Source organism: Antechinus flavipes, chromosome 2 (assembly GCF_016432865.1).
Source record: "Antechinus flavipes isolate AdamAnt ecotype Samford, QLD, Australia chromosome 2, AdamAnt_v2, whole genome shotgun sequence".
NCBI lineage: Eukaryota > Metazoa > Chordata > Mammalia > Dasyuromorphia > Dasyuridae > Antechinus > Antechinus flavipes.
This window is the reverse complement of record NC_067399.1, coordinates 588,839,350-588,865,720: the sequence shown is the minus strand read 5'-3', so window position 1 is coordinate 588,865,720 and position 26,371 is coordinate 588,839,350. Positions and strand designations below refer to the sequence as shown.

General features: G+C 36.8%; 1 protein-coding gene across 1 annotated transcript in view; it reads right to left on the bottom strand.

The window, feature by feature from the left end:
* Window positions 1-26,371, bottom strand: part of RBM20 (RNA binding motif protein 20) — a 241,704-nt gene that overhangs the window by 37,015 nt on the left and 178,318 nt on the right. The window contains exons 2-7 of the mRNA XM_051981389.1: window positions 24,589-25,657; window positions 23,758-23,819; window positions 21,902-21,993; window positions 21,480-21,577; window positions 6,924-7,067; window positions 3,771-3,902 (exon numbers count right to left, since the gene is read on the bottom strand). Coding sequence (XP_051837349.1) covers window positions 3,771-3,902; window positions 6,924-7,067; window positions 21,480-21,577; window positions 21,902-21,993; window positions 23,758-23,819; window positions 24,589-25,657 — 1,597 coding nt within the window. The remainder of the gene's footprint in view (window positions 1-3,770; window positions 3,903-6,923; window positions 7,068-21,479; window positions 21,578-21,901; window positions 21,994-23,757; window positions 23,820-24,588; window positions 25,658-26,371) is intronic.

Genomic DNA, 26,371 nt, shown 5'->3' with positions numbered 1-26,371 from the left:
ATCCTACTACAAGCCACTGTGATTCTTCCTGTCTCTGAACTCAGAAATAGTCTTATTGGTTAAAAACCCCTAGATTTCTGTCTTATCTCTCCGATTTTACTGTAAACTACTAAGAATTTGTTATACCTATTTATTTATTTATTTGTTGTGGAATTTTTTCAATTAACAAATATCATTTATTCTCTTCTTTCCCCTGACCCAGCCACGGGAAAAAACAAAAACAAAAACAAAAACAAAACTCTTGTAACAAATATGCATAGTCACACAAAATAAATTCCCACACTGACCTTGCCCAAGAATGTATGACTCATTTCATATCTCATGTCATAGAGGCAACAAGGTGGCACAGCAGATAAAATCCTAATTTTAGAGTTAGAAAGGTCAGACTTCAAAACCTACTTATATTCTCACTATCTGGTAGCCTTATATAAGTCAACGAACCTTTTAGCCTTACTTTCCTATCTGTAAAATGGGCATGATAATAACATCTTAAAGTGTTAGATTAATTAGAAAATGCTGTAATCTTCAGAACTATAGCTTCTCATTCTTTTGTGCCCCTTCACACTATTATAATAATAGTTAGCAGTTACAGTGTTTACTTTGTACCAGGCACTATGCTAACTAAGCACATCACAATTATATAATGATGTTGATGATGAAATCATAATAACTGATATTATATAGCACTTACCATGTATTGGATTAAGTGCTTTATAAATATTATCTCATTTGATCCTCATAACAACCCTGGGAGGTAGATGCTACTATTATTCCCATTTCACAGATGATAAAATTGAGGGAGAGAGATTAAGTTACATTGTTCAAGGTCACACAGCTAGTAAATGACAGAGGTTAAATTTGAACTTAGGTCTTTCTGATTCCAAGTCCATCTCTATCTACTGTGCCATGAAGTTCTGAACACTGGGCTCAGTATCTGTATGAATTCAAGAAAATCATTTCCCCTTCTTAGGACTGCTTCCTCTCCTGAAAAAATTGTAGAAGGCAAGGGAAGATTTTAGACCTGATCACATCCAATGCCCTTCTTAGTTATCACATTCTAGAATTCTCTCTCAATGATTCTAAATATAGATGACTGACAAGATAATCAGATGTTTTCCAAGAGTTTCTCAACTATCTTGGCTTAGAAAAGGGGATGATGTGCTAAAAGTTTGCCTAGAATCCCTAGCTCCCAATCTTTGCCAAAAGAGCACCTTTCTCCATTGCTCTAGCTTTGATGTGTCTGTGCTCTGCAAAGCAAGCTATCTAATCCTCGGTTTTCTGTTCTGATAAATGAATTGAGATGGAATTGGCAAACCACTCCAATATCTTTGCTAAGAAAACCCCAAATGGGATCATGGAGAGTCCAATATGCCTGAACAACAATAGCACTGTTGTTGTTCTTCAGAGCTTCCTTGTAGTAGACATAAGGTTCTGGAAACCCACAGATCCTTATACATAAAGTAGTTGCTCAATAAATGCTTATAGTAAGCACTTACGTATCTGTAATTGAGCTAACTAAGCACATCACAATTATATAATAATGATGAGGATCAGCTTTCTGATGTAGCTAAAATATCCCGGTCCTATTCTGCACAACTTTAATTTCAAGTTATTCCTTCGTAGAGGAAGAGAAACACACTTCAAAATGCCCTTTATCTTCTCTATTCCCTTTTCTCACATTCATTGAAGGCATTTGTTGGGCCTCTTGTACATCATCCTAGGCTAGGTACTGAGAGTGGGACAGAGAATGGAGAAGACCATGTTTCTTGACCTCAAAGACTTTACAATCTCAGAGAAGATATAATACATCACATATTTGTGAATAATTATAATACATGAAAAATATGAAAAGTCAACCAACAATCAATGAGCAAGCATTTATTAAGGGCCCTTTATATGGCAAATACCATGCTAGGTACAGAAGATACAAAGGCAAAAATGAAACACTCTGCCCTCAAGGAGCTTACATTCTATAAGAAGAGACAATATGTATACACATAAATAGATATAAATATATATATACAATAAATTTTTAAAATGATTTTTTGGAGGTGGCCCTAGCAGCTGGAATCAGCAGAAGCCTCAGGTAGGGCAGGGATTTCAACAGAGTTTAATTTTGGAAAATACTAAGAATTTCAAGAGAAGAGGAGAGATTGCACTTCAAGCATAGGAGTAAGGATAGAGGGAAATAAGCATCCTATGAAAAAGCAGGAAGATGGGGCATGGGATGTTATATATGAGAAGTAGCAAGAAGGATAATATATTTGGACCACAGAGTACAGAAAGGAGTACAGAATTATGTTATACAATTCTGAAAAGGTAGACTGGATATGTGATTAGGATAATTGGTTATGGCTGTGCTGTGAAAGATATTCAATACCAAACAGAGGAATTTGATCTTAGATGAAATGGGGAACCAATGGAGTTTGGTCATCAGAGGAGTGACATGGTCTTCCCTGTGCTTTAAGGATATTATTTTGCCAACTGTGCAGAGGATCAGTTAGAGAGAGAAAAACCTGATTATTTTTCATCTCCTTTCCTTTCCTTCTTGAAGTCATTGGCTAAGAGAACAGATTAACAATAGGAAAATGAAACCAAAACCCAATTGCTTTTGGGGAGTCCTGGTGAGAAAGGGTCTCCCCTGTAGAGCCATTCTTTTTTTTTTTTAATTGTAGATTTGCAAGATATATGCATGGGTAATTTTTCAGCATTGACAATTGCAAAACTTTTGTTCCAATTTCCCCCCCTTTTCCCCACCCCTTCCTGAGATGGCAGATTGACCAATACATGTTAAATATGTTAAAGTATAAGTTAAATACAATATAGTATACATGTCCATCCTCTAGGGCCATTCTAAGTTATTTATAGGGTCCCTTGAAATGGTAGGATGCAAAAATATGTGCAAATGAAGAACGCGATCATTTTTACTGACTCCCAGAAAAAGGTCTTGAATGACATATCTAAAGACCTGCTTGTGTATAATGAGCTATCAGCAAGGGCTACACTTGACCTGTCAGAAATAAAGGGCCTGGGTTTTTTGGAGAAAATTTTACAAACACATGACCTTGATGTCTCGCCTAGGAAGACAGTGCCTAAAGACTTTGTATTTTGATCATGATAACTGTGGCTATTAATGCCAATTAGAATTCCAGTGAGAATTCTGTGAAGAAATTCAATTCCAATCCTCTGGGGTAGATCTCAAGAGAATAGGAGCTTCTGCCAAGTTTGGCTGAATAGAAAAGATCTTTCCTTATCTGAAATGAACAAAAAGTTTTCTTTAATCAGAGGAATATCCAGGGGTCTGCTTAAAGGAAAACTGCTGGCAAAGGAATTTTGTATCTAATGTTGGAAAGTGGTTGATCCACTGCTTAACTTGCAAATGTAGATGTGTCAGCATGCTGGCACTAGACAGACAAATATGTCTTTGCCTTTTGCCTTTAACCCCTCAGGCAGATCTGAAAGTCTGCAGCTGAGGTGTCCTGGATGCACCTCTGAGACTGATGACGCAAAAACTTTCTCTCTCACTCTGATAAAGTCATTGAAGCTAAGTAATATCCATGGGGTCAGTGACAGGTCTAAGGCAAGGAAGGCCAGGCAGGAAAATGGGAGAGAAAGGGAATAGAAGCCTAAGAGAGGAAAGTGTAGGGGGAAAGAAAGGAGAGAAAAAAGAAAGAAACATATTTGGTAGCAAAGAATGACACTGAGTGGGTCTCTTTAGCCAAGGTATGGTAATAGTACAAAAAGCAAGAACCCTCTACTTCCTTCTTTACCTTTAATTGCAGTTCTTTGTACCTCTTGGACATCCGAATGAGCAATTTCTCACCATTAATTACAGCAGACTTCTCTTGATAATATTGGACCATTGCTTGGGCAGCTTCAGTGTAAGCCATTTCCAGAAAAGCCTATACCAAAGAAAAAGAAAGATACTTACTGCATTCATGTTTTAGCACTCTTTATTTGTTATTAGGAAGATCAATCATGGCCCCCAACCAATGGGGTTTCGCTATTGTGGAATCAAAAGCACCTTGTTTTAAGATAGTCATAAGATATACATACATAAGATAGTTAAGTAAAATCATTACTTACTTGAGTTCCATAGTGGAAAGAGCCCTGCATTTGGAATCAAGGAATATAGGTTTGACTCCCATCTTTGCTACTTACAATCTGGGCTCTCACCTTACTCTCTTGCAATGTGAGGCTGAATTACATGACTTTTAAGGTCCCTTCTAGCATAAAATACTTGTGCTTTTACATTAGCTGTTTCCCATGCTTGGAAAGCTCTTCTTCTTCAACTCTACCTCTTAGCTTCCTGGGCTTTCTTTAAGATTCAACTCGAAGCTCATTTTCTATAGAAGACTTTTCCCAGGATCCCCACTTCCACTCCTAGTGACTTACACTCTAAGATTACCTTCCATCTACTCTGCCTATATCTTGGATGTATCCACTTATTTACATGTTATCTTCCCTATTACAATGTAACTTTTCTGAGATCACAGACTTTTTGTGAGCTTTTTTGAATTCTCAATGTATAGCACAGTACCGGAGCATAAGTAAAGGGCTTAATAAATGTTTATTGACTGACTAATATGATTTTATGGAAGTTTATAATAAAGAAACATGCTAGAGAAAGCACTGCACTTTTTCAAGGAAATAATCCTGCTTGTGATGCTAATAATAGCATCATAGGTTTAGAGCTAAAAAGAATATAGGAACCATCCAGACCAAGCACTCAATTTATAAAGAAATTGAGAGACTTGGAACACATGGCTCTTTCTGCCCACCTTAGCTATATAATTGTAGACAAGTCACTAAACCTACGTCCAATACTTTAAAAACTTGAAAGTGTTGTATGAACATCAGCTATTATTAAGTACCCAGCATGTTTAGTCTTACATAGGTATAACTATTTTGGGTGACATAATAAAAAAGTGATTCTCCCATGATCAAGCCTATCAATAAATTTTTTCCTGATCATCTACTTTATGCTAGGCACTAAATATTTCATATTATTAGTGATGGTGATGCCAGATGTAGGTGTCTAGAGATATAATTATAAGCCAGTATTATCTGAATCCTGAATCCTGTGGATGTAGAAATCACAGAATTTTAAAATGTGATACCTGGAAGGGATCTTGGAAATAATGCTGTATAATCTCTTCTTTTGACTAATGAGAAAGCATAGCACCAGAGAAGGAAAATGACTACCTTACCAAAATCACAAATGAGATAGTAATCCATTTCCTCGATTTAGAATTTTTTTTTTGAGGCAATTGGGGTTAAGTGACTTGCCCAAGGTCATACAGCTAGGAAGTATTAAATGTCTGAGACCAGATTTGAACTCAAGTCCTTTCTGACTTCAGAACTGGTGCTCTATCCACTGCACAACCTAGCTGTCCTAGAACTTATTTCTTCTGAATTCAAGCTTGAAATGCACTTGCTTAAAATTATATAACACACGCAAAGCCTGGAGGTGTGTTTCTTGTGTCAAGAAGAAAGAAAACTGTTTTGATGACCAACTTCCCATTTTCTTCTCTCTTTAACTCCTCTAATAAAATATTATGGGTGTGTTGGGGTAGGGATAAAAACATTTCTTGTGAGAATCTGTTTAACTGGTGTTTCTGATTGATAGTTTGCCCAATTTAACTTGTTTGTTTATGCCAACAATTAAAAAAGAATAAACTAAACTGAATGTCATACACTCAATCCTACTTCCCATTTTGGTTAAGTAGAAAAAGGTATAGGTGACTAGGAACTCCAAAAGTGAGCACCTGTTCTAAGCTCAAAACCTTTCTCATACCTTTGAGTTGAATATTTTGTAATAAATTCAGGGGGAATTTTACATGAAATCCTTTAAAAAATTAAATTTCTTATTAGCTATCTTCTCTGTTCTAACTCAGCCCAGTAGACTAAAAAGGATTATGCAGTTAGGCACCATAGGTTGGATTCCTAGCCTTGCCATCCAACTTTCTATGTAATTTTTCTATGTAAATCCTCCAGTAGTGGTCATATACTTTAGGATGAGCAAAATAAATGGAGGAAAACTTGTGACTAAGTTGCCAAATTTTATGAGGAACTATGATGAGGAAAAAGAATCATGGCCAGTTAGGAATCATCTTAGAGAAAAGACTTTTTCTTATGTACCTTGGTTCAAAGTTAAAAGCACAATTTTACTATAAGAGAATTAATACTCTTTTTCATCTTTGGAAATGGGGCTAAAAATACTCATTCCCCAGAATATTAGACATCTCAGGAAATATAAGCTCATTCACCAGTTCTGCTTCTCCTGAGTAAGGGAGAATAGTAATATATCCTTTAATAATTTCATACTCATTCCTGTGCTGGCTTGAGGCTGTTAGAAGAGTTAGGTAACAGAAAGGAAAGTTGAAAGCTATCATAAAGGACTAGTTGATAAAAACCTATTCTCATCCAGCTCTAAATTCAATCTAACACATTCAAGGAGTTGATATGGAATGTAGTATTAGCTCTGTGTATGGGGCTCCTAGGGCCAAGGTCATGGTCTTTATTTTCATTATGGGCTTATTAGCATTTCTCTGTTCACCAGTCACAAACCCTACCTCTGGCTCCAGTCACTGGAGATTCAGTAAAAAAAAAAAAAAAAAACAGAGAGAGAGAGAGAGAGAGAGAGAGAGAGAGAGAGAGAGAGAGAGAGAGAGAGAGAGAGAACAGCATAAAGAAATGTAAATTATGCTGCAAGTAAAAATCTCAACTACTGGAGATTAACTTTAAGTGAATTGTCAACTGGTAGTGGATAGTTCCATATATGGAAGGCAATACTTTTTAGGTAATGACATTCTTATCTATATACAATTCATGCAATTTTTTCTACTTTTATAGCAGATTTCATATATTCCAATGTAAAAAGTACAGACCATAGCTGTAAGGAAAAGGAAAGAAAAACATACCTGATTGGTGGACTTCATGAGAATATAATTGGTTACTTTTCCAAAGGGTAGGCCCAAATTAATGACATCATTCTCAGTGCAGCTTCCTTCAGGGAGATTGCAGATGTGTACCACTCGACCAGCTGTGGTTTTCCTCTGTGAAAACTGATGGGAACAAACAGCAGTGCTGGTCTTCAAAACATACCTCATTCACTCATTCAGTCATTCATTCTTTCATTCAGTCAACAAACAATGAAATTTCTGTCATTTACAAAGCCCTAAGGAGCACGAAGACTAGCAGAGGATGCAAAAAATAAACAAACAAACAAATAAATAAATAAATGCAAAACAAATTACAGGTGTACAGAGCATAAACACATCATTATGAAAGCTCTGAGAAAGGGAAAGAATCACTTTTGATTTTAAATATCAGTAAAAGTTTCAAGGGACAGGGTATATTTGATCTAAACCTCTCTCAGGACTAAAGACCTACAAGCTCAAGTAGTATAGTGAAATCATATATATTTTTTTGTGCAGTGAATAAATGAAGAAAAGGAATTCTTTCAAACTGAGCCCTTACCTGGACATTAGAATAGAATCTCTCATGCTAACAAATTCCAGTAAATTGAATTCAATAAACACTTAGTAAATAATTACGGGCAAGACACTATTCTGAATACTGGGGATAAAAAGGCAATAAACTACAAAAGCCCTGCTTGTCCTTAAGCACTTTACATTCTATTAAGAGAATGTGTGACTTATATGCATGCAGAGAAGTATAATACAAAGTAGTATGTGTTTGGTACTAAAGCTAGATAAAGTGTTTATAAAAATTTGAGGAGAAAATACATTTACACTTGGGAATTAAAGAAACTTTCACAGATAAGTTAGCACCTAAATGGTGCCTTTAAAGAAAGGAGTTATAAAAAACAAAGATAAGAAAGGTGTACATTCCTGGCAATGACACATGAAGCATGGAAATGGGAGGTGCCATTTGAGTTCAAGGAAATACCAGTAGTCCAATTTTGTGTGAAACAAAGAATAATGTCCAGTTTGGCTTCAAGGGGAGCAATGTAAAATAAGGCTGGAAAGGTAGATTGCAGATTGCCTCAAATGTCAGGCTAAAGCATTTGTGTTTTATCTTCTAGACAATAGGGAGCTCAGTGAAATACTGTAAGGGAGAGGGTTGACTTTTCTTAGACCCATACAAGGGTGTAAGGTGGAAAATTGTATCTATGCAATGGAAAGACTGAAAAGTTGGAGAGTCTGGAGCAGGGACACTAATTAGAAGATTCGTATAATAGTCCAGATGGGAGAAAATACTACTGACAGCAGTAAGGAGAGAAAAGGATGAATGTAAGAGATCATATGAAAAATCTATTCATGAAAACTGGCTATATAGCAGGTGTCGAAGGAGTCAAAGATCTGAAGTTTCAAAACTGGCTGACTGGAAAATTAATAAAAATAACAAGGATATGCATTAGGTTTACAAAACACATTTACAAATATTATATTATCTTATCTTATCATACCCTAGGATGTAGGCAATATTCTTTTCACCATTTTACAGATGAGGAAGCTGAGGCAGTGAGAGTTGTAACTGACTTGGCCGGGGTCACAAAGCTAATAAGCATCTGGGATAAGATTTTAACTTGAATCTTTCTGAATCCTAGTCTAGTATTTTATATACTGTATCACCTTGCTTCCCTTTACAGAATATTCATAAGACTTTAACTGGAGTAATAATAATAGCTGATATTTATATAGTACATTAAAGTTTGCAAATCTCACTTGAACCTCACAACAATCCTTCAAGACAGGTGCTACAAATACTATCCATATTTTAGAGTTGAGGTTGTCTTGCCTGTGGTCTCACGGCTAGTAAGGACATATAAGAAATACAGTTTGATTTCTGGTTTTCCTGATTCCACGTCCAGCATGCTACCCACTATGGAATACTAACTCTAAAGTGAGAAGTTAGGTTTTGTACCAGTCCTTTTGAGGCGCTGTTGGGATATTCAGGGAGAGATTCCAGGTATAAGTCATGTGGCTGATATAGCAAATAATGTGGCACCAACTGACCTGATCTAGGAAAACACCAAATGCTGGGGTTTGATCATGTGAAGAATTCATAGTGGTCATTCTCTTAGGCAAAAGATAGGTTTGTTTAGAAGGAGAGGTTACAGATAAAATGAAGAGACAACAGACACTAGGAATGGTAAATATGAAATACAGTGGGAGGATATATAGTTAGCAAGAAAGGGGTTTTACATATTTAACATATATTGGATTACTTGACATCTAGGGGAGGGGTAGGGTGAAGGAAGGGAAAAATTTGGAATACAAGGATTTGCAAGGATCATTGTTGAAAAACTATCCGTGCATATTTTTTAAAAATAAAAAGCTTTAATAAAAAATAAAAAAGAAAGGAGTTTCAACAATTAATGATAGAAAGTAGAAAGATAGATAGTAGAATCCACAATTAGCCAGGAGAAAGAAGCTGGGGCATGCCCTTAACTGAGGGTCTAAATCCTAAAAGAGATTTAGAACCCTTAAAGAGTTAATTAGCAATAAGAAGAGATATGGTGGCAGAGGCAGGATTGAGAAGCAAGATTCTATGAAATGGAGGATCAAAGTGGCATAGGGGATGAAGGGAAAGACACCAGGAGGCAGAGTGTCATGGTGGACTGATCCAAAGAGGTTCAGCAATGAGCCACGGACAGATCTCATGGGTAAATTTAACCTCAGGGACATGACTGGGATTTTTTGGCTGGATGAAGCAAGATGGATGCCCACTACCTTCACACAGTGGGCCTCAGGGGTTTGGATTTCTGAAGCTAAACTAATCTCTATCAGAGCCTTTTCCCTGCCTGCCCCAGGGAACAATTCCATCAATGCTCCAGATTCTCTGCTAATCACACCCAACTACTGAGAACCTCATCACAAGCATAGGAGAAGAGAAGAGAGTTTTGAAGGCATGAGCACAGTAATAAATATTGAACTCATGGAGGAAGGGTACAGTGTATTGAGAGGAAAATTGATTGTGGGTTAGTCATAGTAGATATACAAACTTCTGGAGGGCAGACAAATGGCATGAACTAGTGAAGGAGCAGCTAGACAATTGGGAGGAGAAGTAGGAGAGACCAAAAGCCTGGAGAGGAGATTCTGAAAGATAAATTGTTGTGGAATGGTGCAGGAGGAACCTTAAAAAAAAAAAAGAAGGACCTAGGATTTTAAATATCAGAACACTGGTGACCTCAGAGAGAAAAATTTCAGTAGAATGGTAGAGTTTGAAGCCAGATGGTGAGGTATTAAATGAAAGTGAGGAAGAGGGGAGTGTAAACTACTTTGGGGCAGTGAGGTGGTATAGTAGGTAGTGAGAGCTCTGGAGATTGAAGGACCTGAGTTCAAATCCAACCTCAGACACTTAACCAGCTGTATGATTGTAGGCAAATCACTTAACCTCTGCCTCAGTTTCTTCACTGGAGAAGGAAATGGCAAAACATTCTAATATCTTTGCCAAGAAAATCCTACTAGCGTCATGAAGAGTCAGACACAACTAAAAATGCCTTAGCAACAACAATAACAACAAATACTAAGGTGGGTGCAGGCTTTAAAAATGTTTTTTGTTGTTTGTTTTTAAATGGATAAGGAAGACCTGAGAATATTTGTAAATACTGAAAAGAGTCAATAGATAGAGTTTGAACATGAGGAAGTAATAGTTTGTGTTTCTTTTATGTATAGCTTATTTTTTGAAGCCTATTAAATTTTACATGAATAGAAGCTGCCCTGCCTCTTAGTGTCCCCTTCTGAAGTTATTTCCAATCTCTCCTGTGTATTTCTATTTCTTTATTTTTTTTCTTTCTTTTCTTTTTATTTTTTTAATATCCCTTAATACACCCTCTGTTCTTTTCCCATAAGCCCCTTGTCCCTGACAAATAAAAGCCTATCCTTGTAACAAACAAATATAGTAGTGCAAAACAAATCCCTGTATTGGCTGTCTGAAGAAGCATGGATGGTACTGGAGACAGATAATATTTGAGATGGCAAGCCACCAGAGGAAATGAGAAGGAATGGATTAGTTGTGGCAGAAAGAAGGGCAAACTCATCTTGGAAAAGGAGCAAAAATCATAGAAAAGTTGTGAGGTGGGGAGGAAGGGAAATGAGTGAACTTGGGTCAGCTGACCTCAATCGATAAAGTAAAAGATTATTTATTAAATAAAATATGAGGATGGCAGCAGGATGGAGGAGGGAGAAGATCATGCTACCATGAAAAGAGCTTTGGAATTGGAGTCAGAGGACCTCAAATCAACTCCTACCCCTGTGTAAGAATGGACAAATCACTGAATGTTATAGGCCAGAACTCTAAAACAAGGATTCTTACAAGGTGTTAAGTCAGTGGAATTGATAAAGACAATGGTTATCTGGCATGGTGGTTAATAGTATTCTAAGTTCAGTATGACTGATTTAATCTTACAACAAATAGTAGTTTCCTAGTGATATAATGATTGGTTTATACTTAGTGTAGAGAATATAAGCTGGGAACCTCAGCCAGATTCAGAGAGCTAGAGAAGACAAGCATACTGGAGGCTGAAGCACAAGCCCTTGAACTCAGATTCATTCATCCCATCTCATACCACCTTGGTGGCAGGGCTGTCCTCTTTAGCTTCTCCACTGAAACCAAGACTCCTTAAGGATCTCAAGAAAGCTAATTGGGCCCGAGGAGACAAGATTTTGAAGAAGACAATAAAGGATTTGGACTTTAACACCTGGCTATTCTCATGGTGCTCTACTGAAAAGAAGGCTGCCCAGAGACCTCCAGAAAATCCATCAAGAACATTACAACTGAACTCAAATTCTCATCTGTAAAATGAGGGGTTTGGACTAAGTAACTCTCAGGTACCTTTTGGGTTTAAATCTACAATCCATGAAAAGATATTGTGGGGAATAAAATAGGACACTGTTCACAGGGGGAAAAAAGAACTGCAGTACAACAGGTAGATTTAGATAATATGAATTTATAGTAGGCTTGGTCCCTATAGTTTTATGATCTAATTAATCTTCCATTAGAACTTAGTTTTAGAAGTAGGATCTAAGAGGGGAAAATATAATGGGAGTACATGAGGAGGTGAATCAAGTTGGTAACATTTTTACAATTCATGCATAGGAAAGAAGAATCCATGCTTAGGCCCACACATACAAAACAAAGATATTCATAGCTTTCAGAGAACAGAAATTGTAATGCTTAGTACAGATCAGTGACATAAGAAATATTGAAGCATGAATCTACTCAAGGGCATTATAAGATAGAAAGACTAAATTCTATAAACATATGGGTTACAAGAATATGTTTTAAATTTCCATAACCACAACCTTCCATTGCTAAAGTAAAGTCTTACTTCAAACTGGAATTTAGATCTGGGTTGCCTCTCATACAAATATAATAATGTGTTTGGAGATTCGTACAAAATGCTATTACTTGGCAATTCCATTTTGAATACTTTTTATTTCTTCTTTATACTAGAGACAATTAAATTAATTGAAAATTTCGTTTTTGGAGTTTAGTCTTAGATAGAAGGCTAAGTGCCTCACACAGCACCTCTCCCTAAAAGAACTAAAACATCAGTTGCTCTCCCACTGATGACTGCTTCCCCAAAGTGGTGAACATTCTACATGTTATTAATGAAGTTCCCACAGCAATTGCCTATCTTCCTTAAGTGGAAATGGAGTTTTCTGCATTCTGTGCAGATAGATCTACAGAGAGGTATGTAACTGAGCTGAGCTAATGACATTAAGAACCCTTCTGAGAAGAATGGGAGTGCTTTTTAAAGAGCTCTGAATCTCAGACCTTAATTAGAATGAGCAGTTCAAAGCAAGATGCAAATCAAGTGAGCTTTCCAAGATCAAGTTCAGCAAAGTGGTTTCTCTCTTGGGTTTGGCAAGTTGGAAGTTAGTATATGTCTTTGTGCCCAAGTCTTCTGTGATCAATATATAATTTCACTTAGTTGCTTTCTGCACTATGAATGAAAAAAAAAAGCCAAACATACTCCCAAACTCTAATGATTTTAACACATCTCTCCTTGCCTCACTAGTGACAAGGGAAACAAATAGTGCTTTGAAGTTTTCTCTACAGCGTGAAAGAAAAGTCCGAGTTCTCATTCCCACATTATTAATGCAATCACCGCTGACTAGCTAGGCTGGAATATCCACCTCTCAAAGAATAAATACCTTCTAACATACCATTAAATCAATGAAAAACAATTAATCACAGGGGCAGAAACTGTCAGGAAAGGGGCCAAAATGAATGCCTGTAAAAATTTTTTTTTGAATTTAACAAATATATATTTGAGTACCCTTAGGCAAGTTCTAAAATCCCATTCCTTCTGGAAACTTTCCCAGACTAACCAAAGGAATGGTGATAATGATAGCTTTCTCTAATCTCTTTTGTCTAAACAGGAAATTCCTGTGTCCCCTTTTTTGACCACCACCCTAGTTCCACTTAGACACATAATTGTTCCACAATAATGGCAGCAATAATATCACACATTTGTATAGTGCTTTATCTACAATAACCCTGATAGATAGTACAAGCATCACCTCCATTTTATAGGTGAGGAAAATGAGATTCAAAAGAAGTCAAATGATTTGTCTAATATTAGTAAATGGCACAACTAGGCCTAAACCCAGGTCTCTTGATTCTATGTGTGAAAATTTCCTCTCACTAATACTATGTTGTATATTTTATATATATATATATATATGTGCATATATATATATACACATATATATGTATATATATATATATATATATACACACACATATATGTGTGTGTGTGTGTATTTATACCCACACACATATATTTGTTCACACATGTATAAGATCACCTTTTAATTTACATACCTTATGCATTTTTATGTGCATCCTTCTTAGGGATCCCCATAAACAAAATCTTAAGCTCTAAAAAAGCAGGAATTATATTTTTTTTCACAAAAGGGGACTGTTTTCACACCATCCAGAGCTATTTTATTTGATTAAATGATTTTCTAAAAGTGAATACAGTATTTACAAAAACCAAAAATTTGAAGTATTAGTCATTTATCCCAATCTTTTCAATTTAGAGGTGAAAAAAAAATGAGTCCCAGAGAAGTGAAGTGACTATCACAGTAGCAGATTTTGGACTAGAACTCCAGTACTATTTCTACCACTGTGATATGGTGCCTGGTTATTTTCCCTTGGATCACAAATAACTGCCTTCTTTGTTTGATTTTTTCAATATTGAACTTCGATATTTGTATGCTACTGAGATCAATAGAAAACACATGTGAATAGATATATGCTAGAACTATATTCTACATTTATTGAGTACTAACCCTAAAGAGATATGCCTTGGGACAGTAAGCAGAGTCTGGTGAGTAATCTAACAATTCTACTAATTATTCATCCACTGAAATTTTCTTTGTGGCTTATTTATGTCATTATTTACAGGTGGCAGAGTACTGGTCCTCACAGCTTAATATGTATGGGCTCCACAGAAATACTAGGTGTTAGATACATGGGAGAGTGGGATGTTGAGCTGTCTTTAAAACTCTTCTGCTTGAGATATCAGAAATGTAACCCCTACCAAATGGAATTATACTGGGTATTAGGGCTAGAGGATCCCTCCTGCTGGTAGAAAGTAGAAGCTCTGGTTTTTACATTTGGCAAACCTGATGATACTACTTATTTACAATTGGATGCTTCATACTGCTTCTAAACTGGTTTCTGAAGTTTCATGTGCCTGGTTCCCAGATTATTCAACTTGCCTGCAAACTTTTTATAGATGGGTGGAAAGTAGGGACAGCAAACAGACTAGGGCATGCTCTTCCATTGCCTGGCCTGACATGCAGAAAGGGATTAGACTTTGGAGACAGATTCATTTACAGAACTCATTTACCGTAAGTTACTGTAAAAAATTGGCTAAGGCAATGAGCTTCAGGAATCTAGGGAAGGGCTGCTCTTTATCTCTGAAGTATCAATTCCAATCTCAACAAATTTTTTCACTCCCCTAAATCTGACTACCTTTAGTAGTAGCCTGATTTCATTCTGACTTGGAACCCATATACCTGTACTATTTGTACATGGAGATCACCTCACCTTTCTAATGTGTGAACTGAATGACCCCCCCCCCCAAATTGAAATAAGTTGTTGCTAAATTGAAGTGAGGTCTCCAAGAACTGATATAGTGCTATTTGATGTTTTCTTTAATGGATTAGGTGGAGACAGAGATGGTATTTTGTAAAATTTGCTGATTACATTAAATTGGAAGAAATAGCTAACACAATGGATGACTGAATCAAGAGCTAAAAGGATCCTGACAGATTGGAAGGATATCCATCTGTCAAGATGAACTTAATAAGAATGTGTAAAGTTCTATACTTGGGTTAAAAATAATTCTGCAATTTAAGGATGGATGAAGTGTATGGCTAAGTAGCATCTCCTATGGAAAAGATCTAGGGGTCTCAGTACCTGGGAAGTTCAACTAGAGTCAGCAGGATTACATGGAAGTCAAAAAGCTTGTGCTATTTTGGGCTGTACTGAGAGAAATACAGTTCTTTCCCATTTAAATTTCTTCCAAACCCTAGGGTTTCTGTGATTCTGGAAGCCTCTTTAAATTATACAACTACCTCATATAGTGTTGAATACAAACATCTAATTAAGTTTTTCTTTCTCAACTTTATTTTGAGGCTATCATACAACTAGCATCATACAATGAATGTGAATTCTAGAGTTTGAGACCTTCTGAAAGATTTCTAACATTTATTCGTATCGATGGTCGATGAGGTAATCTGTTTAGAGGAGCTAAAAGTTGGCTGCAAGTTCTACCTTAACTTGCTCTAATATGCCCACTATTTAGAATCACTAAAAGTTAGAGCCAGAAGGCATAGTAGAGATTGATTAACAATCCAGTTGTATTATTTTACAGATGAAGAGAAATTGAAGCTCAAATAAGGAAAATGAGTTGAATAGTATGTCAGTCAGCAGAAAAACTGAAGATCCAACCAAGCTTACTTGGTCTTGAGTTGGTCATTCCATTGTATGATGCTTTATAAAAATACAAAGTGATACTCTGAAAAGCAGGTGATTGAGATTTATTTTTACAATGTTTGTAAACAAGTCAAGGTCTATATTTGAAGCCAGAAGTTCAGAGGGTAGTAAAACAGATATAAAGATATCAGGATAGAATGGAGTAGAAGGACTGGCATTTAGCACATGTACAATACTACAAAGTCATCTTGTTAAATGGATAGCCTTTTAGTCTGTCAGGAGTTATTTGGATCCTGATTTTGCCATCCATTGTATTAGCTATCTCTTCTAATTTAATGTAATCAATAAATTTTACAATACTTAGTAAGTGTGGGTAAATGTTTAACAACTGACTGAAAAAATAACCATGCACATAACAAACTTTTAACTTTAATCTACTTTATTCACATTTTCTCCCTTGCTTTCTTAAGTCTAGACAATCAACAAAACAACAAAACAAGAGACTTTAAAACAAGCATTGATTTGTAGCATTTCTAAGATACAGATGCTTACACTGGAAACAATAACTGGCTCATGATTGTTCTGAAGTATATACATTTTATCCTTTGGACAACCTCTATGACATCTTTGCAAATCACAACTTTTCTCAGTGCTCTTATGTATCTTCATTTATGTGTGTGCTCTAATGTTTAAGGTCCTGGGAAGATAAAACCAATACTAACAACTGTCTAACTGCAATAAGACCTCAAATGTCCCTGGGTCAGAAGTGCCTCAAGCTCTGACACCATGCACTAAATAAACACCATGTAAGCTGTGAAAACCCAAAGGCCATTTTATGGGGACAGACAGCCAGTCACTCTGCATCTACCTCTTGCAGATGCTAGGAAGCTATTTACAGCCAAAGAGGGCCCAGGCAGCCCTTTCCAGAAACCTGATTACTCTGTTTATGATGATTGCAGAGCCAAGTATAAACTCCCTGCTGTTCTATCCATCAGCAACAGCTTTAGTGAAAGTGAATACTTTCACAAAGGTATAATCATTTCCAAGCCCTGACCCCAGCTGGTGAAAGACAAGACTCAAACTGTCTTGTGATCTATGACTACAATCAATTTCATGTAATCCTTCCATACTGCCCAAGACAAAGATGAAAACAAAAGACTACCATTTATTTAAAGTCAAGAGATTTTGCCTCATTATATCAAGCAAAGTAGTTGCCTTTGCAAGGATGGTGGAGACAGGTCAATTTGATTGTCACATAATCCAAAGGGAGATTTTAACTGTGATCCATCAGTTTTCCATGGTCCTACTCAATAGTGAGACTTAATGATAGCAATTTTTTTTGCTCTGCAAACAATAATGGATGTCCACTATGGAAATATCAGCTCTATTGTGCTGTTTTGGGTTGTATTTCATAACATTTGCATGCAAATAGACATGGTTATAATTTAAAGAAGCCCTCTGATGAATCCTTTGTGGAAGAATGCTTTTGTAAAGTAGATATTCCCTCCCAGTTCATATCCTCCCTACTCATTTATCCATATCTAGCTGTACAAAGAAGAAGTCTGGCTACAAGGGGCCTAAAGTCCCTTTCCAGTTCTAACATTCTATGGTTCTGCAAACCATATTATTCATATATTAGATGTTCTTAAAGAGGGGAAATACTTGTATTTGTTCCATTCTATTCAAAGTAACAAATCAAGAATATCAAAGGCAAATAATCTGATGATTTAGTCAGGGCTGATTCTGGGACCAACCAGAGACAAATTGGCAGTTGTAATTCTCTGGGTAAAAGGATCATAGAATGTTGGAACTGGAAGGGAAATGAGAAACATATATCCCAACTGCCACATGATACAAATGGAGAAACTAGATAAAGAGATTTATCTAAGGTATATAGCAGGTGACAGGATGGGGAGCTGAAATTTGTTCTTTTGACTTCCAATAAAGGAACAACTCCACTCTTGGCTAGGTGGAACATAGTCAGTGGATACCTTGAACTCAGATCAATAGACTCAGTAATCAGTGGCAATGTAGGGAAGATGGACCAAAGCTATTTCTTTTCACTGTATGTGACTTCAAAAACTGTGAGGGTTCTATACAGACACAGAATATCATTATGACCCTAACAGAATGATTTAATTTTAGATTTATCCCTTACACAGCTATCACCCTGCAATCCTTTTGTCTTCCCTGACTTCACCTTCTCTGCTTATTCACAGCTGCCTGAATACTGTTGCCTGTAGGTCTCCCTGTACTTGGTAGCAGGTATAGAAACGTTGTGGCCAGTAGTACAGTGGTATCTGCAGGGATTCAGTGACATCAGAGTGCCAGGTACTTTCTAAATATTCACAGAAGCTGACTGAAGAAATCAGGAATGATAGGTCCCTCAAGACAGAAATGACTTATCAAACATCAAATTTATCTTCTCTTTATTCTTTAGAACAAAGATTATGTGGTCTTTGTATGCCATATACTGAATGTGAGTATTAGAGCAGGGAATTACCCAGTTGCTTAACACATAAATAGTATTGCAATGTGAGCATGCACTGATTCATTTAAATATTTGTTGAACATTTGCTATGTACCAGGCACCCTCATACAGCATTTTTCCAGTAAGCAAGACTTTGTATGCAGTACTTAATGAATATTTTTTTGAATTGAATTAAAAATCAGAAGGAAACAGATGCTTCCTTTGCAAACCGAGTACAGGTATTCCCTTTTCTTTAGAAAGAAAATATTGTTACAGATATCTTTTGTTCTTATATCACCTTCATTTCCAAATATATCCACCTTCCCTCCCCTATCTATCAAGCCATACCTTGAAACAAAGAAGAAAAAAGAAAGTGGGGGAAAAAACCATTTCAGCAAATCTAACCAACACATCAACCACATCTGACAATGAATACAATGTTCCACATCCATTTTCCTTTATCTTTGCAAATGAAGGCAAGTGAATGTTCTCATCTCTTCTCTGAGGCTAGGCTTGTTTTTTATAATTATTTTGTGTTTTGATTATTTCATTAGTATTGTTGTAATCGTGGATGCTGTTTTCTTCATTCAAGGCAATCTCTTTTCACTCTTTATAATTCATCAATCTGCTGGCTTAAGGCTGCCTAATGAACTCCTATACTTCATTTTCCTGTTCCTTTGTCCACACATTCAATGTTTGACCAATGTCTGACACAAGTAATGGTACAAACCAGGACTTTGGCTCACAGAAACATCTTTAAGATGTGTCTTCAAAAAATGTGTCATGTCTAATGTGGGTATTACCACTATTATACAATCAAACATATTCCTTCAGGGTGTGCTAAAAAGACAAAGGTCCCTCTCCCTAGGAAACTTAAAATTTAATTTCACTTTGCTTAGTTCTGTAAGTTAATTGGCAAGTTAACATGAAGAATTCCCAGTGACTCCTCTATCAATATAGATTAGCAACTGCTTGGCAATCTTAAAGAATTATATAAGGCACTGCAAAGTTAAAGGACTTGGCCAAATATCACACAGTCAGAATGTGTCAGAGGTAGAAGTGAACACAGATATTCTTGAGTCTGAAGCTAGCTCTCTGTGATAACACAGCCTCTCAAGGAACTTTACAGTCTTGAAGGTTTAAGAGAAGACACACACACACACACACACACACACACACACACTTTAAAAAATAAATACATCTCCAAACATATATATTCACATAGAAGACTTGCAGTTTAGTCAAACACATTTTATTTAGCTTTTTTGCTTCCTAGATAATGCCTCGTGGGGCAGAGCCAAGAGGATGGAGAGAAGACAGATCTTTGTCTGAGCTCTTCCTAGATTCCTTCAAGTCAATACAAGAACAAGCCTCTGAACAGGTTTTAGAGGAACAGAACCCAAAACTATTTGGAGTGTAACAAATTTCCAGCAAAAGATACTTTGGAAGAACTTCAGGAAATATCTGTCTCAATTGGGCAGGAGCCATAGTTGCAGCTCAGTGTAGATGCAGGGCAGTGCAGGTAGACCCAGGGTGGAGAGGCCTCCATGCACAAGGAAGAATCTACTAGGAGGCTCTTAGCCAAAATATAGCAGCATCTGCTACTCTCTCTTGGTTCAGAAGCCAATGAATCAGCAGGCTAGCTGTGAGACCTCAAAGACAAATAGTGAGTCCCTAAACCTCAACATAAAAAGTGGAACTTGGCCATGCCCACCTAGTACAAGAAGGAAGCTGGCAGCACTGCCCCAGGGCAGCATGAAGTTGCTGTTGCCTGAAGAAGTAAAAAAGAAAAAAGAAAAGGACACAAAATGTCTGAAGAAAATCACTCCTTAAAAATAGTTTTGGTGAAATGGAAAAAGAAAACAACTCTATGAAAAATAGAATTTGTGAAATGGAAAAAAATACCCAATGAACAAAATAACTCATTTAAAAGTTCAATTGGCCAAATGCAAAAGGAGATGAAAAAACTAACTGAAGAAAATAATTCACTAAAAATTAGAATTGAACAAATGGAATTGAATGATTCAATGAGCCATCAAGAATCAATCAAACAAAACAAAACAGAAAAAAAAAGAAAGAAAGAAAAAGAAAAAATAGAAGAAAATGTAAAAATACCTCATTGGAAAAGCAACTGACCTGGAAAATAGATCCAGATAATCTAAAAATTATTGGACTACCTGAAAACCATAACGAAAAAAAGAGCCTAGACAACATCTTTCAAGAAATTATCAAAGAAAACTGCCCTGATGTCCTAGGACCAGAGGGTAAAATGACCATTGAAGGAATCCACCAATTACCTCCTGAAAAAGACCCGAAAATGAGAACTTCGAGGAATATTGCAGCTAAATTTCAGAATTATCAGCTAATGCTTTGTATTTCAGGAGAGTGAGAGAAGGAGGATGCTTTGGAAGAACGAGGGAGAGACTCAAGGCAGGAAAGGTTAAAGGAAGAGTTAAAAAAAACAGAGAATGAGCCAATAAATTAGGACTCTGTAGAAACAGAGGAATAGAAGACAGCAGGAAGTAAGAACTATTTTGGAATGAAAGTCAGATTATGAGGAGTAAGAAAGATCTAAAAAAGCTTTTATAAAAAAATAGTTCTCTATATGGTACCTCAGAACCTTGCAATATGTAGTTTTTATTTTTAGATATTTTCTCTTCTGATTTTGGTGTCTAGGATCATTCTCTTCTGGGACATGATTCACTTCAGTATAAAAGCCAAAAATCATTTCAGGAACCACAAAACTTTAATGTGTTTTTCTTACTCAATATGGTTCCCAACAAAACATGTAAATGAAAAAAGGAATTTGCTTTTGTGTATTTTTTCCCTTTCCAAGTAAGTGTGTCAAGTTTTCTCTCTCTGAAACTAGCTCTACTGAATTAAGTTATATAGTCCCCACTAGGGACACATTCTTCCAAGCTCCAGTAAGCCACATCTGGAGCACATTCACTTCAGTTTTAGGAGCAGAAAGGCATATAATAGAAAGACTATGTTCCTTTTGTTTTGTCCAGTACCACATATGAACAGGTGTTACAAATGCTGCTGCTGATGATGACAAAGGTGAAATTGCTTTCATACTCACATTTGTCCCGGAAGCAGTGGGAGAGAAAGTGGGGTTTGACTGAGCAAAGGACCTTGTTGGAACCACAGCAAATGACGATCCAATATTTGAGGCAAAATCTAAAGGAATTACATAAGGCCAGTAGGGGGAAAAAAAGAGACAGTCACATTGCTTTCAAATGTCAACTGCCTAGGACTAACAAGGGAAAAAAAGATTTTCTTTAAAAAATACTTTCTAATGGTCATCATGATTTTTTCTCTTGGAAATGTTGATCATTAACATAAAGGTGTACTTAAAACCAACACTGAAAATATCAATATATGAAAAGAAGAATACATTTGATTTTCTGAAGATTTTTAACTGTGAAAGATGGGATACAGAAGAAGATATGGGATTGAAAAATCTCAAAGTTTCATATTCATGTTAGAATGAATATCCCTTACCTTCAGTTCCAGGTGGATTAAAAACAGCTGTGTTGTTTGGCGAAGTGCACAATGCTCCTTCTGCCGAACCAACAATACATCGAATACCCGCACTAAAAAAATAATGAGGATAATAATAATGAAAGGAAAGTATTAAACACAATAAGAAAAAAATTGGAAGAAAAAATGCTATATTTACTCAGGCTTGGAGGGGAGAGAAATAATTACAATCACAAATTGTAGAATATGAGAGTTAAAAGGGTCTTTCAGTGACCATTCAGTTCAACCCATAGGAATGCCTTCTTTAATATATCTGACAAATAATCTAGCATAAGTTTGAAGATTTCACATACGGGGAACCTCGTACCTCCTGTGTCAGCCCATTTCACTTTTGGACAGCTATAATTTGGGGGAAGTTTTTCCAGACATCAAAGCTAGGTTTCTTTTAAGCCTCTATCATTTGCTCCTAATTATACCCTTTTAGATTATAGTTTAATACCTATTTGGTACATTATTAGTGTTCAATTGTTTTTGGTTGTATCTGATTCTTCATCAGAAGATTTTAACTCAGAAAGGTTGTTTTAGCCCCAGCCTTTATCCAATGAATCGCCAGCTGTCCTTATTCTCTATGACATCCTTCAAATGTTTGAACACAGCAATTGTTCCCCCAGTGTTTTCTTCTTCAGGCTAAATACCACTCCCTGTCCCAAGTTCCTTACACACACACACACACACACACACACACACACACACCACCCTTATATATATATAAAACATGGACATGGACTAATTCACTGAATGGGTGTCCTCCTCTGGTCATTCTCTAGCTTCTTACTAACTTTCTTGCCCTCCAGTGTCCAGAAGTGAATATAAAAATCAATGATTATATTTTGAATCTTGTCAATCAACTCAGGTTTGAAACCATCTAACTGTTTTATTGTCTAATCTGAAATTCTCTATCTTTCTTACAAGAATAATATAAGAAATTTTTATCAAATGTGCTGCTAAAATCTAAGCAAATTATATCTGTCGTGTCCTGATTTACCAGTTTTGAAACCCTTCAAAAATCAAAAAGTCTATATGAACTATATTTGATGGGAAAAAAATTAAAATCAGAACAACTCAAAGGTACTAATTAAAGCCACTGATTGGCAAAAATAAAAATGGCATAAATCAGAGCTTGAAGGGCTATAGCAATAACATATCTTTATCCATTGCTGGTGGAATTAGAGATTGTTGGAGTTTTTTGGAAAGCAATCTTCCAAAATAGTGTAAGAGTTATAAACAATAATCATGTCATCTACTCCAATAATCTGATTTTCAAAATACATCTTTAAAATGTTATTTTCAAAAGAGCTCTTTCCAAATATTTGTGATTTTAAAAAACTGAAAAGAATTTAAATGCGCAACAATTTGAAAATTATTGAATAAATCTTATTATATCAATGTAATAGAATACTATAATGCAATTAAGATAGACAAATGTGAGAAATATGATTAACTATAGAAGGATTACCATAAAATGATGTGAAGAAAACAGAATCAAAAATTAAATTTTCACATTGATTATCATGTAATAAAAGGAAAAAAATAATGGATATGAATGAATATAGACAGAAGATAAAGACAGGGAGGGAAGGATAAAGTTATAAACTATTACCATTGAAGGTCATTTTTAAATTGAAAGACTTGTGAGCTGTAACTAGCTTAATGAGTTTTGGTTTTGTTTAAAGTTGAATTTTCAATGAATTACTGATTTTTAAAGGGAAAGGGACTGGCTAAAGAAGGGATTTAAATGAATGTTTTCAATTTCTTCTAGAATGAAGAATAAACAACAACAAACAACAACTCTTCATCCATTCATCAGCAGCACTCACCTTTCAGAGAAGGTCATGCATTTCTGAGTATGCATTTTCCCTTTAACATGCTGCTCCCAGTCCTAGGTCAAAAGAAAAAGATGAATGATTGAGGGGTACTCTAGCACATATTGAAAGTAGATGAATAAGCAAGCAATAGAAATTCACATCTATATAATATTTTATAGTTACTAGATTCTTTTCATATATTATTTCACTGACTCCTCATAACACACTGTGAAAATGGTATTGCCCCATTTTATAGATGAGAAAAATGAGCCAAAGTTGAGGTCTAAGGATAGATCTTTAAGTTTCTATAAGATCCTCAAAAATAGAAGACAAATTCTTTCTGAGGAGACAATATATACATACATAAGTATGTTTCAAATATGTGCAGAATAAACACAAGGTTATTTGATGTGAGTAGCTGCACAGGGACCAAGAAAGACTTCATGTAACAGATGGTATTTTGAACATCAGATATGAAGGAAACTAGGAATTCTGAGAGGCAGAAATAAGTAGGGGATGCATCCCAGGATGGCAGAGAGCTGGTGCAAAGGCAGGGAAATTATGAGGAATATGTAGAAAGCCAATTTGGCTAGAGTGTAGAATGCATGTAGGAGAGTGATAATGGGTAATAAAGATATAATGGTAGGTCAGAGCCAGCTTGTGAAAAACTTTCAGTGCCGAGCATAACAGTCTGTACTCCATTCTTCAGGCAGCGGGGAACCTCTGGGATCTCCCGAGCAGAAGAATGACTTGGTAAGACAAGGTCGCCAAGCTTTCATGGTGGATAGGGAAGGGGTGTAATAGACCAGGTAACAGCCAAATGCTCATTGTTCTCTGCCTTACCTTTAGATCAAAGACTTTTTTGTCACAGATGGTGCAGATGTGAGGCAGGTGGAGAGGTGCAATACCATGAAAGTCATTCAGCTCATGAGCTTGGAGAGACCTCACTGACAGCAGCGGGTCCTCCTTCCCTCGCCTCTGGCTGCTACTGAAACTCTGCTTCTTACTGAAGGGAGTAGGGGTCGATGGCCCAAACTTGGTGTCTGGTGTGGGTTCTTCTGGGTCATATAGCTCATAAGGTTGGCTGATTGAGGGCCATTCCCATTGGCTATTTGATCCTGTGCCATGGAGCAGAGTATCTACCTCTCCTTTAGGGCCACCTGTGGAAGCTGTATTCATGTGCTGTTCTCCAGGAAATCCCAGGGGCTGTCCTCCACTTATGTGCTGTCCTTGGGAATTGGGCCCATAAAAGTCTTTGGGGAAGCTGGCTTGGCCATCTTGCTTTGGATGCCCTGTATGACTACATTGACCCTCATAGGTTACGCCAACCGAGGAGGTACCTGATGTTGGCAGGAAGCTTGACTGACTTTCAGTGTCTGAACCATAGGCCTGAGTACCACTAGCTTTACCATACTCATAGAACCCAGCCACAGCAGGAACTGGGCCAGTTTTGCTAATGCCCAAAACAACTGCTGGTTGATTAGAAGTTTGAGATATGACCCCACCAAAAGGATGCATCACCATGGCATTAGTAGCCTGATTGGGCAGGTTCATGGATGGTCCTAGGCCCTGTCCTTGATTGGGAGGAGAAAATGCGATCCCCCTAGATGAAAACCTGGCATTTGGCATTACTGCTGGGTGCTGGGGTGTCCCACCATGGCCATGTGGGGTAGTGATCACAGATGGATGTCTCAGCTGGTTGAAGAGGGGCTGAGACATAGCCACTTTGGAAAGGACTTGGTTCAGGACCGTGGCAGCTGCAGTGTTGCTGGTGACTGCTGACTGAGCCAATTTCAGCCGGTGGAGGGTCAGCTGGGCTTGCAGTTGGGCCAATTGAAGACTCGCAGGCGATGGAAGCAGAGGATTTGGATTACTAACAGAAAATGGGTTCTTGTCCAGAAGCTTGGCAGCACTGCAAAGAAAGAGATTGAACCTGGTTTTTATTTGTAAGAATTACTTATAAAACATTCTCTACCTAACACAATTTCCGTTCTTGAACTCAAGACCCACAAATGGATTCTTTGTGGGCTAAGAGTTGTGCTTACTATCCCAATAGATACATAGTTTGTTGCTTCTGTCCCTCAGGAAATTTTTGTAGAATGGTTGTAGAGTCTACAAAAAATTTTGTAGAGTCAGATATCCTTAGCAAAGAAGAGGGTAGAGGATGCAATGTAACCCAGGATAATTTTTGCATTCTAGCCAAACTGGTGTTTTCTGTCCTTCTTTTCTCACTCTATGTTTTTACTTATAGTACAATGTGTTCCTATGAAATAATACATTTGGTAGGAGCAGCTAGATGGTGCAGTGGATAGTGCACTGGCCCTAAAGTCAGGAGGACCCAAGTTCAAATTCAGATTCAAACACTTAACTACTCACTAGTAGTTTACCAGTTATTGAGTGGGCAAGTCACTTCTCCCCAAATGCTTCACTGAAAAAAAAAGTGACATACTTGGTCCTTCTCTCTGAGCCCACTGAAATCCCTGACAATCATGAATGACTTTTGCAGGTGCTACTTCATTTATGAAACTTTCCCTGATCTCATCTGATGGAAGCAATCACCCTCTCTCCTCAGAAAAGTCATAGAACTTTATACTGTGACAGATTCAGAATATCCATTTTGTATTAA